This window comes from Salminus brasiliensis, chromosome 9, assembly GCF_030463535.1.
Source record: "Salminus brasiliensis chromosome 9, fSalBra1.hap2, whole genome shotgun sequence".
In the NCBI taxonomy this organism is placed as follows: domain Eukaryota; kingdom Metazoa; phylum Chordata; class Actinopteri; order Characiformes; family Bryconidae; genus Salminus; species Salminus brasiliensis.
The window spans coordinates 3074077-3089872 of NC_132886.1; the positions used below are offsets into that span (position 1 = coordinate 3074077).

The window sequence follows — 15796 nt, forward strand, 5'->3', positions numbered from 1 at the left end:
TCAGTGAGATTTTATTTTTTGTATTAACTTCCTGCACTTACGTCCATGTTTAATTGCTTAGTAAAACACTGGTGGTGGTGGTTTTCAATCACTTTGTTCATTAGAACATCTCCAAAGTTCTCCTCATGGAGTCTAGTGTTATTTGCATCACTCTGAAGAGAAGGTTCTTTCTGGAATCAGAAGTGGTTGTCCTATGGCGTCACACAAAGGGCCCTTAGTAGCACCTTTATTTTGAAGACTGTAGACTATCTTTATTTTTGTGGTGCCATCTGATTGACATTGGAGGAGGAGGATGGGTTTCTCTTTTGGGTGTTTCTTCCTCTTGATCTGCCATTGTATCCACTGTTCAAACGAGGCTGTGAATCAGCTTTCCATGAACCTGCTTTGAGACAGTAAACACCCATGTGATGATCCTATTAAATTTTTTTTTTATATAAAATAACCATTTTCAGTACTAAGGACCCTTTTACTTGGACTAATAGAGAAAACCAAGAAAGGGAAGAATACAGTGTTCAGAACAAAATGAATTCTTCTGGGGTTCTTCAGTAAAGGCATGGTTCAGTTCTAATAAGCATTTGGATGCATAAATGGTTCTTTACCTGGTTAAAATGTTCTTCTTTTGTTAATGGTAAAAGTAGTGTAACGTCTTAGTCAATCCAGCATTTATCAGCATAAGAACAATGGGTTCTAAATAGAACCAAAACGTGTTCTTTTATCGATATGAGTCAAAGAACCCTTTTGCTTATCGAAAATATTCAAAAATCTACCACACTTTCCAAAAATGGGTTTTTCTAGGGTTCTTCAGTAAAGTTAAATGTTCTACACTACGACAATAGTTATAGAACCATGATCCTTAGTAAAGTTAAGTGTTCTTTGCTAAAGGCAATAGTTGAAGAACCATGAGAATTCAAAGAAACATTTGGATGCCTAAATGGTTCTTTACCTTGCTAATGGGTTCTTCAAATACAACAAATACCCTTAATGGCTCTTTTGTAGTGTAACTTCATAGACACTCCATCATTTATTAGCATACGCACAACGGGTTCTAAATAGAACCAAAAAGTGGCTCTTTTATTAATGTGAGTCACAGAACCCTCATGCTTATGCTAATCGATAAAATTCAAAAAAAGAAAAGAATACAGTCTAACACTTCAGTTCATACACTCTCAAAAAGGGGTTTTCTAGGGTTCTTCAGTAAAGTTAAATGTTCTACACTACGGCAATAGTTATAGAACCATGATCCTTAGTAAAGTTAAGTGTTCTTCACTAAAGAATTGATTCTAGAACCATGAGAATTCAAAGAAACATTTGAAGCCTAAATGGTTCCTTACTGTGTTAATGGGTTCTTCAAATACAACAAATACCCTTAATGGCTCTTTTGTGGTGTAACTTCATAGACACTCCATCATTTATTAGTATACGCACAGTTGGTTCTAAATAGAACCAAAAAGTCACAGAACCCTTAAGCTTATGCTAATAGATAAGATTCAAAAAGACAGTAGAACACTTCAGTTTATACACTCTCAAAAAGGGATTTTCTAGGGTTCTTCAGTAAAGTTAAGGGTTCTTTGCTAAAGACAATTGTTCTAGAACCATGATCTATAGTAAAAGTTAAAAGTTCATCCCTAAAGGCAACAGTTGAAGAACCGTGACAATTCAAAGAGACAATTGGATGCTTGAAGAGTTCTTTTGTAATGGCACCTTTTATCCCAACCAGCATCTATCAGCTTTCTAAATAGAACCAAAAAGGTTCAAAGGAGTCAAATAACCATTTCTCCGTCCTATATAGAACCCATTCATTCATGCTGGCAGATGTTGGATGGACCAGATGCAGATGTTCCGCTGCCGCTGTAGACGTTTGTAGCAGTAGAACCACCTTTACTGGAGGGTGGGTTTAGCCCACTCCACACCCCTCTTCAGCTCTTCAGACATACAGTGATGTAAGTAATCATGCCTGTACCCCAGACTGCATCTGCATGAATCACAGTGTCGGAGTTCTGGGTTTAATGTGGTCTTGAGTCCATATTTGAAGTTGAAGTTGGTTTCTGGGAAGTGACCATTATAACCAGTCCTCCATCCAGAGAGCCTAATTTATCCCCTCATGCATTTTCATAAGCAGAGTGTGTTAGCATTGCCAGTGACCACATGAGACGGCGCTGAGCAGCGTGGGTGATGATGTCAGCGCTGGGCAGCCGAGCCGGATTTGCCCATGTTGCGGACGGCAGCTCAGTGAGAACGCATGAAAGAGTCACATTAGGAAGCTCACGCAGATCCTCCAAACTCAAAGCAGCTGGGCGTGCTAGAAGTGCTGCCACTGTGATTTTAACAGAAACTCTGACACCATCCAAATGGGGTTCCACATAGAACCTTTACCCCCCCCCCCCCAAAAAAAAAAAATAATAATAATAGTGTAGGGAGTTATTTAAAACTGAGCCTTATTTTGCGAGACATACATTATATGTCCAAATGTTTGTGGACACCCCTTCTAAAGAATACATTCAGCTGCTTTAAGTTGCACCCATTGCTGACACAGATGTGCAAATGCACACACACAGCTTGTCTAGTCCCTGTAGAGAAGAAGTACTGCCAATAGAATAGAACCCTCTGGAGCAGATCAACATCATGACCCTATTGGCTCCATGCTGCCTAATAATGCCAGGCATGGGCTATAGAGGGGTATAACGCCCCCCAGCTTTGAGCTGTGGATCAGTGGAAGAACTGTGTTCTCTGGAATGATGGTGGTGGAGCTCCATCCAGTACTTTGGGGATGAGTTGGGGAGTTGGGAATGATAAGGGTGGGGTGGTGATCATGTTTTTGTCACTAAATGCAATCAAATCCTCACAGCAATGCTCCTTCAAAATTTAGTAGAAAGTCTTCTTCTCTAGACAGCAGAGACAGTTACTCCAACAAAAGCAAGAGAAAATCTTTTTAATAGTCGTAATTTGAGGAGAAACAGTAAATGAGCAGGTGTCCCAATACTTTTGTCAATATTGTGTGTATATATAAAATCATGAGAACTCAAAGAACCATTTGGATGTGTAACTTGTTCTTTGCCTGGTTTAATGGGATCACTGTCAAGCAACAACCTTCAAAATCAGGCTCACTTCAAATGGATCACTAGGTTCCAGGCTGTTGATGACAGGGTTGTGGGTTCGATACCCGGGCTCGGAAAGCTGCCACTATTGGGCCCTTGGGCAAGAACCTTCACCCTCTCTGCCCCCCTGGCGCTGGAGTTGGCTGCCCACTGCTCTGGGTGTGTGTGTGCTCATTGCCCCTAGTTCACAACTGTGTGTGTGTGTGTGTTTGTGTGTGTGTGTGTGTGTTCACTACCACAGATGGGTCAAATGCAGAGGACCCATTTTGCTGTCCATAGTACAGTGACCAGATACCTTGCACTGTTACCTTGTTACCTTGTGTGCCTTTAACAGAAACTCTGACATGAAAGGAACTGTGACGAGGTCTTTTAATCAAGCATGACGTTTATTTAAACCCTTTTCAATTTTTTATCCACAAAAACGAAACAGTGATGACATACAGTAGAGTCGCAACACGTTTTGGCTGTACAGACTTTGGAAAAGAAGAAGTAGAAGAAGAAGAAGAAACACAGTGTCCATGAAATGGTCATTGATGGAAGATGGAGAGGCCAGTGGACGACGTGTGGAGGGGTTTCTACAAAAAGAGAAGAGAAGAAAAGAAAAGAAAAAAGAAACAGGAGAAAAGAAGAGGAAAGACGCTGTGAGAACACTCTGCATCCTCAGTTCGTCTTCAGAAGAGAAATTCTGTGGAGAAAACATTAAAAAATGAATCTGTTTTTTTCTATTAAAATGTAGAAAATATATTAAACATATACTTTAATATTAATTCAAACAATCTAAAATGTATATTAAATATATAGTTCATAATGAAGCCAACATAAACAATTATAAAAATGTAAAAAATTTAAATAGAAATGACAAAATAACTACAAAAACACCAGGTACATGCTTAAAAAATAAGTATATAAAATAAGTAAATAATAAGTATAAAATTACATATTAAATAAAAATATATATTTAAAACCTAATTTAAATTATAGTCAAAAACAGAATTTGAAATAGATATTTAATAAAAATATCTATTGATATAAACAATATATGTATCTATCTGACATTATCAATATATTGATATTTAAATTGTAATAAAACTTTAAAAAATACTCAAAAATACACAACTGCAAACAAATACATGTTTAACATATGTGTAACTACAAAAGAAACCTATATAAAATATTATATATATATATATATATATATATATATATATATATATATATAAAATTTTAACAGGAAATCTGTGGCTAATCTGTGTCTTTAGGATGAAGAAGAAGAGGTTTACTGTACCTGCTCAGCCAGCCATGATGTGCTTTACAAACGCTGCGGAGAGAGAAAACACAGCCTGAGGTCAACACCTGCCCAGAAAAGCAGCCAACACACACTGCTGTGCTGCTCCAGGTGAAGCAACAGTGCCATCTAGAGTTGGTCTATCAGACAGTCTCACTGAGATGTTCTTATTTGAGTGTTTAGCTTTAACATTTGGACACATTCATAAAAGTCAAGGATATATAAAGGATGTTACACAAAAAGGCCTGAATGGCATTGTTGTATGAATGGGAATTACATTTAAGGATGGAGTAAAAAGGAGAAGCGAATCTGGACGGGTGGGAGTGGGTATTTTAACTTTGGTATTATGTTTTTTAAGATTTAAAGGTATCAATACTAGTATAAAAGTATAAAGAGTACAGTAAAGTAATCTAAAAGCTTTCTTAAGTGCAAAAAAAAACAGATTAATAAATAACCTTTAAATGATCTTTATTTTTTTTAAATCACGTTTAAGTAAAGCTTAAAGAACTTTTTAAAGAAGTTTTTTCATAAAACATCCATCCGATCCAAATACCTTTTGAAGAAACTATAAATATATAATTATTATTTTAAATAATATTTGTATCTTTCTTTATAAATGACTTTTTAATTAGTAAGTATAAAAAGTAAAAAAATTAATATAAAATATTAAGTGTATAATTTTTTTAATAACTAACAAAACTGAACTGAATTAAATCTAAATAAAGTGAAGTTTGAGAATCAGTTGGTTGTGAGGTCAGATCTCTACAGCAGCTGCTGTCGGAGGTGCAGCAACACTCACCCTCATAGTTGATGCAGCCATTAGCGTCCTCCTGACCAGCCATCAGCTGCTCCACCTCATCCTCCTTCATCTTCTCACCTAAGCACAGCAGGAGAACACACTCAGGTCAGAATCAGCATGACAAAGCTGCAGCACTGCTCACCACTGCTTAGTGGTTTTAACACCCAGGGTTAATATTTATTACCTGTAGGACTTCAAAGAGGCACGATTAGAATTTATCTAATATATAAAAGTTTTATACGTACCCAGGGTAGCGAGGACATGTCGAAGCTCAGCGCCCATCACTGTGCCGTTTCCCTCCTTATCAAAGACCCTCAGACCCTCTACGAAGTCCTCAAAGGTGCCACGACCTTTGGCCTTGCAGATAAACTGGAACCTGGGCAGGAACTCGTCGAAGTCCAGCATCTTCACATTCATCTCTAAACAGAGAGCGAATCGAGCAGAGTGAGTACAATTACAGCACAGCACTGTCCAGAGCTTTCAGGCCCCTAATCCCATCACTCTACCCCCCGTCTCTCAGCAGTGAGAGAGTTATTTCTGTAGAAGATCCAGATCTCATCAGAACATAAATCCAGTAAAAAGGAGAAACAAGAGCTTCTCATTCTGAAGAAAGAAAGTAGTGAGATCTTGTTGGTGAGCTAGTCTGAAGAACAGAGCTCGGTTCCTCCAGGGTTCTCCTGGACGCCCCCCAGTCCAGCCAGCACAGCGTGGAGGATGTGTTCAACTCCATCAGCAGCAGCAGCAGCAGCAGATCACCTGATTTACCATCATTAAGCCCTGATTTACCATCAAACCAGGTGTTGATCGGAGGAGAACTCTAAATAATACTAGACTCCATGAGAGAGGAGAACCTTGGAGATGTTCTAATGATGAACACAGTGATGGAGATTCTGTGCTTGAATTCTCAGTCAAATCAGTTAAGATTTTAAAGAGACGTTCTGTCTCTGTTATTTCAGGTCTGAAGGAGATCAACAGGAAGGTGGTAATAGAGCAGAACTGACAGTGTCAGAAAGCATCTGCAACGCTCACCTTCAGCTTTGGGCTTTCCGAGGACGTACATGACCTCAGCGTTGGTGGGGTTCTGTCCCAGCGCTCTGATGACGTCTCCACACTGAGCGTAGGTGATCTTCATCTCGTTGGTGGGCGTTCTGTCGAACAGCTGGAACGCATCCTTGAAATCTGCGGAGAGAAGACGAGAAGGGGGCTGCAATTGAGAAAAAAACCACCAGCCGGTCTGTTCTTACAGAAGACACACATACACAGTGTCAGAGATGTCCACTGGGGTTTAACCCTTAGAACCCAAAGTGGGCTACCAGGCTCTCTTTCAGGCTTCAGAACTCAGGAACAGGTGATCTCACCAACATGGTACATATATCATACCCCTCTATAGGAATATTATTAAAATTACAAATAATAAATTTACATAAAGCTTTGATTAATGACGCTTCTAAGGGTTTAACAACGGAAACAGACACATTTTTTGCATCCACCTTTCCCATTCTCATATATCTGCTTTCTTTTGAGTAATGGAGCTCCATCCAAATCCCTTGGGACAACATCAGCACACGACTTCACTAATGCTCTCATGGCTGATTGTCATCAAATCAAAATCCTCCTCACAGCAATGTTCTAACACCTAGAGTTAAAAAGCCTTTCCAGAAGAGTAGAGGCTGTTACTGCAGTAAAGAAAGGCCAGGTGGAGGTCAGGGTGCAGAGGTCTACATTGGGGCGTGTATGAGCCTCCATTCAGCCTACAGCTGTTTGGCCCCGCCCATTGAAGGGGGTGATGTTGGAAAAGTGATGAAACACTGTTCCTTTCCTGGCTGTTGGACAGTAAAAGTATCATTACAGCTTCCAAAGCCGTCCCTGACTAGCGTTTTCCTCCCCATGTCTTTGGTTGTAGGCTTGCAGGTGAGATACCTCAGTGGCTGCTAAGAGGCCTTGGACTCCAGAGGGTTAATATCATCATTCATTTTACTGGTTTTATTGGGTTTATTGGTGTGGAAATGCTGTAAATGTCAGATAAATTCAGTGTGTAAATCAATTTGCAGTCATGCTCTGACTGTAAAGCAGGTCCTCACTGATCTCGAAGGTTCTGTACTTCACTCCCAGCCCTCGTCTTTGTCGCGAACGCTTCTGAAAAGCTTGACTGCTCGGACGCCTGCTGTCTGCCATTTCATCAGCGCCTTTGGCTATCCCTGAACTTCGTCCATCTCAATGTTTATCTCTTTAATATTCCACACCAGGGATGAACTGCTCTGAAGTTAATGTCTCTACACGCCAGTGACCACCGCACCGATCATTTTGGGTGGAAAGAATCGATTCGGTGACCATCAACCCTCAATTAACTTCAAATAGGCTTTAAATGAGAGAGGATGTAGATGATTGGTAGATGATTGAGATGTAAACACTAGACTGGATTGTAATGTCCTCAGAACACGTCCTCAGAGGTTCGGCTCTGAGTGGGCTTTCAAAGCTGGTTAATTAAAGCAATAATCCAGTGTAGACAGTGGTTTCACACAGTTAATGGGATATGCTAGGCCTCCACAGAGTGGAGTAAACCACAATACACAGCCTTGAGTGGGTGACTGTTTGTTATTTTAATGGTGGAAAAAAATAATATGATAGAATTGAACAATTTTCAATTTATGATTACATTTTTGAATGAATGAATGAATTTAATGGAAGTAAACATTTATTTTGGACTCTGGTTTTTAAGCCAAGCAACTTTCACTGTTTCTACATGTTATAAATATTAATACTGTCATTGATGTCACACAAAGTTTTCTGTATTTCCATTTTTGTTGATTTTTACATTTTTTTTAAATAATCTAAATTGGGCAGATAAATGTTATATTCCTACTTATTGGCTTAATTTGGTCATTATTTTGTGTATAACATTTTTATATAATCTCTATCAGAACAAAACCTTAAATGTTGTCATTTTATTATTTAACATATTTATTTTTTAAAATAAACAATTTTATTTGACACAATTTGTAAATCTTTATTGGTTCAGAAATGCATGATGGATGGACCAATAGAAATGCACCAAAATGACTTCCATTGAAAGTTCCTCATCCTGTATTTTGTGTGACAGTGACAATATATGTATATAATTATACATATATAATTATATAAGTTATGTATATTATTTGTAATAACATTATTTAAGATTATTATACATTTCATGTAAAAGGTATGTTGGATACCTTCTTTTCATATTTGTCTACAGTCTTTGTTAGACTAAAACCTCAGATTTTGTTTTTATTTATTTAGATCATTTCAATGTAAACAATATCCGCTGTTTGATATTGCATCAAATTGTCTTAATGCATAAATTAAGAAATTAACAAATAAAAATTAAATGATGTGGAATAAATATATTTAAAATGTATTTGTTTTGTATATTCACCATTTTTATATGTATGTATATGATAAATGATTAGGTGCATTAAGAACCTAAGAATTTAATGGAAAGTGGTCCTAAGTATGTATTGGATGTATGGTAACTGATAACTGGCCCAGACGGTGAATCAGCCAATAAGATTTTAATGCCAGAACTGTCAATTTAATACAAAAGAGTCTAAAAGCACTTACCCTCAAGCTGCTCAGCGGTGAACTCAAGCTGCAAGAGAGAAAATGACATTTTTAGCAGTCAGGAATGAGAGTGTGCTCATTTTCCAATTTACATAATCATCCATTGACCTCAGAATACGGCATCGCTCTGAGAGCACCTCAGGCAGCCAGAAATCTGACCCAGCAAGGCCACAGGAGGAGCAGGAGTGTTGTTTTTAGGGTGCTGTGGCCTTGACGTGCACCTCCGCCTGTCACATACCCCACATACACCCGTCACAGTCAGCTGGAGCTCCAGTTACACACACTTCATTCAGCTGCCGCTGCTCGCCTGTTGTCCAGAACAATGCAGGCGCGACCTTGAGCCCCCCCCCCAGACACACACACAAAGGCCCGTTAGGTGGGTGTTAGGGTGTGAGGTGTGGAAGTCTTCGACACTGACCTTTATTTGTGGTTTGTGTGGTCAGCGTCACATGGCATAGACACTGACTGACTGGTGCTAACATGTGATGCAGCAGAGTGTGAAGCTGTGGTGGAGCTGGGATCTAATGTGGTGAATATAGTAACACCTAATTTCACACATTTGTTCAGTAAAGCCTGAAACTGACCTTTCTAATTCATTTCTACCACCTTCATTAGGACATAATTGGAGCTCTGTTAGTTATTAATTGACATAAAATGCAATACTCACTTTGTTACCACCCTGTTATGCAAATTATTGAGCATAAACCTAACCTGCATCTAGCTGGCGGCACTTTTTATTCGAGTTAATTGAATTAATAAGAGTTTAATAATCAATAATACACCAAGAAGTGTTTTATATAATAATCAGATTCTGCTCATCACTTATTAGAGACAAAAAGCACTTAAATGAGTATTTAATGAGCCAATTTGCATAATAGACTAGTCACTAGTCATGATACTTTGCTTAAAAAAACAAAATTGCTGTTATGCCAGAATGAGTTTCATACAAGAGTTTAGTTTATCAGTATTTTGGTCATTAAAAATGGTTAAATCAGCACCTGCCCAGCTTGCATGTTGTGTAGTGGACAGTTCAGGTGCTGTAATTTCTAGTGAGTATTAATTACAAGCTGAATAGCACTGAATAATGTACATAACCGGTTGCATAACCGTGTTTATTGTGTATTATTAACACTAATAATTTAATGATTAGTGAGGTTTAGTTAACAGAGCTCAAGTCATGGATTAATAAGGTCCATAATGGATAAATAATTGAGAAAAAGTCTAACTCAGGCTTTATTGAGCAAGGAACTAGACCCTAATGTACCCCTAATTTGTGTTTTATTTCCATAAATGATCTGCAATTAATAAAAACAAATGGCATAAATGGTTCTATGACACACCTAAAGGGCTCCACCATCATTACAAGTCAAATAATAATTTTCTAGGTACATTTATAGAGCAATTCTGGTGATAGACTGTTTTAATAGAAGCTCCTCACTTAAGATAAGCATCTAAAAGAAAGTTATTATGCTTAAACAACTCAAACACTTGCCCGCGGATTAATCACAAGATTGAATTCTCCAATTTTATCAGGCTGATAACGATATCTTTGGGTACCAAAATGTCATTGCCTGTATTAACGAAGATGTACATAAGTTGCCGGTGCACAATTACATAGGCAATGATATAAGACACCAGTAAGGTGGAGCTACAGGGGAGGGGTTTCTGATAAAATGGCCAGAGTGTGCCTATTTACTCAGTGTTTGAAAAGAGCATTTTCAGCAGATGGTAACTTTAAATATGAGTACTGGACTAAAGAACAATGTTAAAAATATAATAATAGAAAGGGTCCTGGAAATGTTCTCAGCACTTTCAAAGCTGTAATCACTTCCATGAGTGGGTTGGGTGGGTGGTCCACAGTGGAAGGCCATAATGAAAAACCCATTGCGTGCAGCCTGAACCTCAGTGCACTGGAGCGACTAGGGCCATTCCCACCAACCCCAAAACATTCCTGCCACTGAAATATCTCTTGCTTTTGTGATGGCTTTTCTGAAACCCGAGCAGTGCGGTCGGCTCTCCATGGCTCCCACCCGAGAAAACAAAACATTAATTGCTGGGAGAAAATAACGTAGCATGTGTTTGTGAAGGGATATGCCACGCCAACGATATGGTTTGGAATATCACTTTCATATGTCTTGTCGTGGGCTAAATATATGCGACCCTGAGCTGTAATAACACTAAAACGCAGGAGGGGCGCATTACTCAAAGCCCTCGCAATAACAACCCTTTTTAGCACTAGTTAAGAGGTTACGCTATCATTACAAGTAACGGCAACAGATCTGTAAAGATGTTTGACAACTCAGCAACCATTTGAATGTTTCTGTTTCAGGTTGTTCACTGTGATAAAATTATTTATTTTACCTCTTGAACATGTGGTTAATTATTTAACATTAAGACTAATAATGAATCATAATGCAGAAATGAATAAGAATTGTTTGGTAAACATTTAGTCCAACAGGGTTCAATGCTAGGGCCTATGAAACTGATGTAAATTATGACAGTAATAGATATGGTGATTAAGGGGTGATTAAGGGGTCCACTATCATTACAACTATCATTACCAATTATTACCACTAGGGCTTCACTGTCATGACATGTTATAGAACCATTTTTGAATCCATTTTAAATTAAACTTTTCTCATAGGATGAGCATTTTAAAGTAAGGGATCATCCTCAAACTATTCTCTATTTAAATTCTCAAATTTTTCACCCCGATACTAAAACTTTTTAGTGTCGGATTAGCGATAGCCCAACCCTTGTGTAAATGTAATTGTAAAAAAATAGCACTTTCCTATTCCTTGTCGTGGGCTAAATAAATGCCTTCATGGGCTGTAATAACATGATATTAGCTCAGGAGAGGTGCATTACTCAAAGCCCTCGCAATAACAACCCTTTTAGTGCTAATTAAGGGTTTCCACGAACTATGATTACAATTAATGGCAATGGTTTTGTATAGAATTTGGCAGCTGAAAAAACATTTGATTGTTCACATTCTTCTCGTTTAGATTGTCCCTTAACCTCTTAAACATTACTTTTTTTATTCAATATTAGGTTTAATTATTAATCCTAATGTAGAAAAGATTATGAATTATTTTGTAACCATTTAGTTCCAGAGGGTTCTACTTTAGGGCCTATTAAACTGATGCAAATTATGACAATAATGTAGTTATAAGTAGTAGTTATAGTAGTTTATATACAGGGCTTAAAAAGCTTCCACTCTCATTATAACTAGTTATAAATCCCACTAGGAGTCTTAAATGGTTCTATACAGCGACAGCCACCAAAAAGTCAAAGAACCATTTTTAGGTATTAGAACAATGTTTTTTTTTTATTTTGCATCTAGAGTTTTCTCTGATACTGAAACCTTTGAGAACTAATAAGCCATCACTTGTGTAAATGTAGTTGTAAAAAGAATAGCAGTGTATTAATATTTCCTATGTCTTGTCATGGGCTAAAAATACAAGCGATCCTGAGCTGTAATAACATTAAAACACAGGAGGGGAGAATTACTCAAAGCCCAATAGCAATGGTGCTAGTATGTTCCCTTACAAGATGTGATCTGCTTTGCTAAACCCATGAACCGTAACTGTCATCCTAACGTAAGAAAATGTAACGTTTCACAACCGGAGTCACCAGCTGCCTACAGAAACCTAGGCTACGCATTAGTCTTAAGCCCCAATTATCCATGCTTGATAGATGGTGGGAGTTAGCAGAGCCATATCAGCAGTTTAACAGCAGGTCATCCCTTTGCAAACGCTACGCCGCATGACGTCTTTGCTGTTTCTCAAAATAGCTTCAGGAACCATTGACCAAACGTCAAAGAGGCAGCGGCAAGAGGAGCTCGCCAGTTATCTGTGTGAGAAGGTCAGATTTGTCGCTCTGAAGAGTGGAGGGGAACGCTAGCGTCAACCATATTGGAACACCTTTATTCCAATTTTATTCCACATTTATTCCTTCTGATCTGGGATGCAGAAAGCGACGTGCTGTGCTGCTGAGAAACTCTAATCTTTCATGTCAGGAGCAGAAAGGATGCTTTTTAAATGGTGGTGCAACTAAACTCCGGCCCATTCATCTGTACGACATTTTAATGAGGGGAAGATTTTCCCATAAGAACCTTGTAATTCACATAAAGAGGACAGCTGAAGAAAAGCTGGCTGGAGACCAATCTCACAGTCTTTATTTGTACTCTTAAGAATTAAGCCTGCGATAGAAGAACCGTTTTGGGTTCTGTAAAGAACCATATGATGAAGACTATTCACACTACCACTTTTTTTTTTGCTGTTGAAATATTTAAATAGTTTATCCTGCTTTTGTTATACTTGTTCCAGCTCTGTTCTTCCCCAGACTAATAATCTCAGATCACTATTTAACACTATATAGACAAAAAGGATTGGGACACTGTTCAGTTTCTTCTGAAACCAAGGCTTTTAAAAGAGGTGATCCTAATTTTGGTGATCCTACTTTTGTTTCTTCAGGATTTTCACTGTGATATAAAACCTGTGTAGATTTATTTTTTCAGCTTCTTAAACTTTAGACTAACTCTTTAATATTAAGTTCACAGAAATGCAGAAACCATTATGGATGATTTAGTAACCGTTTAGTCCCACAGGGTTCTATCTTAGGGCCTTTAAAATTGATGTAAATTTTTACAGTAATGTAATTCTGAGGGTGAAGGCCTACATACAGGCTTACAGAGACTTTACGAAGACCCTACTGTGCATTTTTAATTGATGTTATTCACTTAGGATGAGCACCTAAAAGTAGGCTATGATGGTCAAACTAGATGAATTGAATTTTCTGATTTTAAGGCCTGATACCAATACCTTTGGGTACTGATATGCCATCATTTGTGTAAATTCCGTAATTATCATTGTTGTAACAAAGCCTTATGCCTATTTTTTTTTTTTTTTTGTACCATTACAGTATATTATTACATCATATTTCTATTCTTAGCGTCATTTTAAAATGCCAGTTGCTAGTTGCACTGGGTGAACAAGACAGGTGGTCTATTGTAAATGTCACAAACCAAAGCCTTTAATGTTTTACTGTCCTACACTCCTGTTAACTGCTAGCAGTTCCAGCCTTCCAGATCTCACATCTATAACTTAGGGATTACTCAGCCAGTTTGCATTGCTTTCTATGTAATTACTGAATAACAAACCCTAGGATCATAATTTAAGATGCTTTCCGACAGCAAGGACGCTTGTCCTTCTCCTGAAGTCACAAGTCTTCTCACAAGTCTTTCTCCTGACAGCTTTCAAGCCTAAACCTTAATGACAGCACCACACTGCAGTGGGATACATACCTGCACTTCAGCCGGGTTAAACTCAGGCTCCTTTGGGGGCTCGGGCTCTGGGGGCTTGGGGGCTGCTACGGGCTTGGGCTCTTCCTTCTTCTTTGGTGCCATGTTGAGGGTGATGAGTGGAAGAGGAAGGAGAAGCTGGGTGGAAGGCTGAGGCTCAGACACTTACTGGGTGTAGATCTCCTGACTCCTAGGGGGGCCTTTTATCCTCCGCCCTCACAGGTACCCCACACCCCTCCTGTCCCAGGATGGTGCCAGAACATAAAGGGGAAACCTTAAAAGGACGTGGATCATGGCTTCTATTTGAGACACCTACCCCGAACAAATGGCCCTTGCGTCCGTATAGCCGGGCGGAACAGGAGGTGGCTAATTTGGGGAGAAATCATGGCTCACAGCCATTGGTCAATCACCACTGAGAGAGACGGAGAGGACATAATGGGGGGTAATGTGAAACCACTGTTCTGCTGGGCAGGAAAACAATAACCTCCCATATTTGCTGTTGTTAAACATCTACACTTCAGGAATTGGTCAGATTTTAATCCCCAGAATTAAGCCAAGACTCAAGCGCATATTAAAATTAGTCATTTTTTGAGAACTTATGAAGTTGGGATTCTCTTGTTGACGCTGGATAATGGACCTTACGTAGTTGTTGCTGTTATTCCGTTATACTATATACATCTACTCACACAATTTTATATAATTCACATAAATATTTGGTGTAGATTCTGTATGGCCAGGCTTGAGTTCACATTTCTGACTGTTTCAATCTCAAAAAATGACAAAACTCTAGTGAAATATAGCAATGATTATTCACAATCTGCACTTTCCATCCAGATTCTCTGCTTTTTTATAAGAAACTATGAGTCAGAATAGGTCATATAAAAATTACAGCATGTTTATGATATGAATATTGACTTCTAGGAATTACATAACAGGGTTGACTCACAAAAAAACAGCTAAGCACAATTCCTTTGGGTATATTTAGCTCCAACACTGAGCTTTATGATCATCAAAAGCTGTTTCTGATATTAATCAATCAGAGGCACATTCATACACTATATAGACAGAAGTAATTGGACACCTATTCATTTAAATATTCAAATAGTTTATTCTGCCTTTTGTTATTCCTGTTCCAGCCCTGTTCTTCCCCAGACTGCAGTAATCTCTGATCACACTGTTATGCTATATGGACAAAAGTATTGGGACACCTGCTCATTCATTGCTTCTTCTGAAATCAAGACTATTAACAAGAGCTGATCCTGCTTTTGTTGGAGTAACTGTCTCTACTGTCCAGGGAAGAAGGTTTTCTACTAGATTTTGGAGAAGCATTGCTGTGAGGATGTGATGGTCATCACCCTATCTCATCTCCAACTCCCCAACTCATCCCAAAAGTACTGGATGGAGCTCCGCCATCCATCATTCCAGAGAACACAGTTCTTCCACTGCTCCCCAGATCAATGCTGGTTCATGTTTATCTGTTCTATTATTATCCCATTTTATTGACAGTATTGCCTCAAGGGACTAGACAAGCTGTGTGTGTGCATTTGCACATTTGTATCAGCAAGGAGTGCAATTTAAAGTAGCTGAATGAATTGCACATATAGTGTAGTTGAACTTTTTATTCATACCATTTTGGTTTATTAATCTCAATTTTGTTAAATATTTATTTAATCGGGCTAATTACATTTTAATTTGATAATTTATCACTTGATCAT

At 38.3% G+C, this 15796-nt stretch overlaps 1 protein-coding gene across 2 annotated transcripts; it reads right to left on the reverse strand.

The window, feature by feature from the left end:
• Window positions 1-4384: 4384 nt before the first annotated feature.
• On the reverse strand, window positions 4385-14303 carry myl13 (myosin, light chain 13). Of its 2 annotated transcripts, XM_072688682.1 has the most exons (6): window positions 14085-14303; window positions 8780-8807; window positions 6209-6358; window positions 5425-5598; window positions 5180-5257; window positions 4385-4413 (listed from the first exon to the last, which is right to left on the reverse strand). In XM_072688682.1, exons 1-6 carry the CDS (start codon window positions 14184-14186, stop codon window positions 4385-4387), a joined length of 561 nt encoding a protein of 186 aa, XP_072544783.1. In that variant the 5' UTR covers window positions 14187-14303. The 2 variants fall into 2 exon arrangements, with proteins under 2 accessions (XP_072544783.1, XP_072544782.1); XM_072688681.1 differs by lacking the exons at window positions 8780-8807; window positions 14085-14303 and adding an exon at window positions 6406-6436.
• Window positions 14304-15796: the final 1493 nt, after the last annotated feature.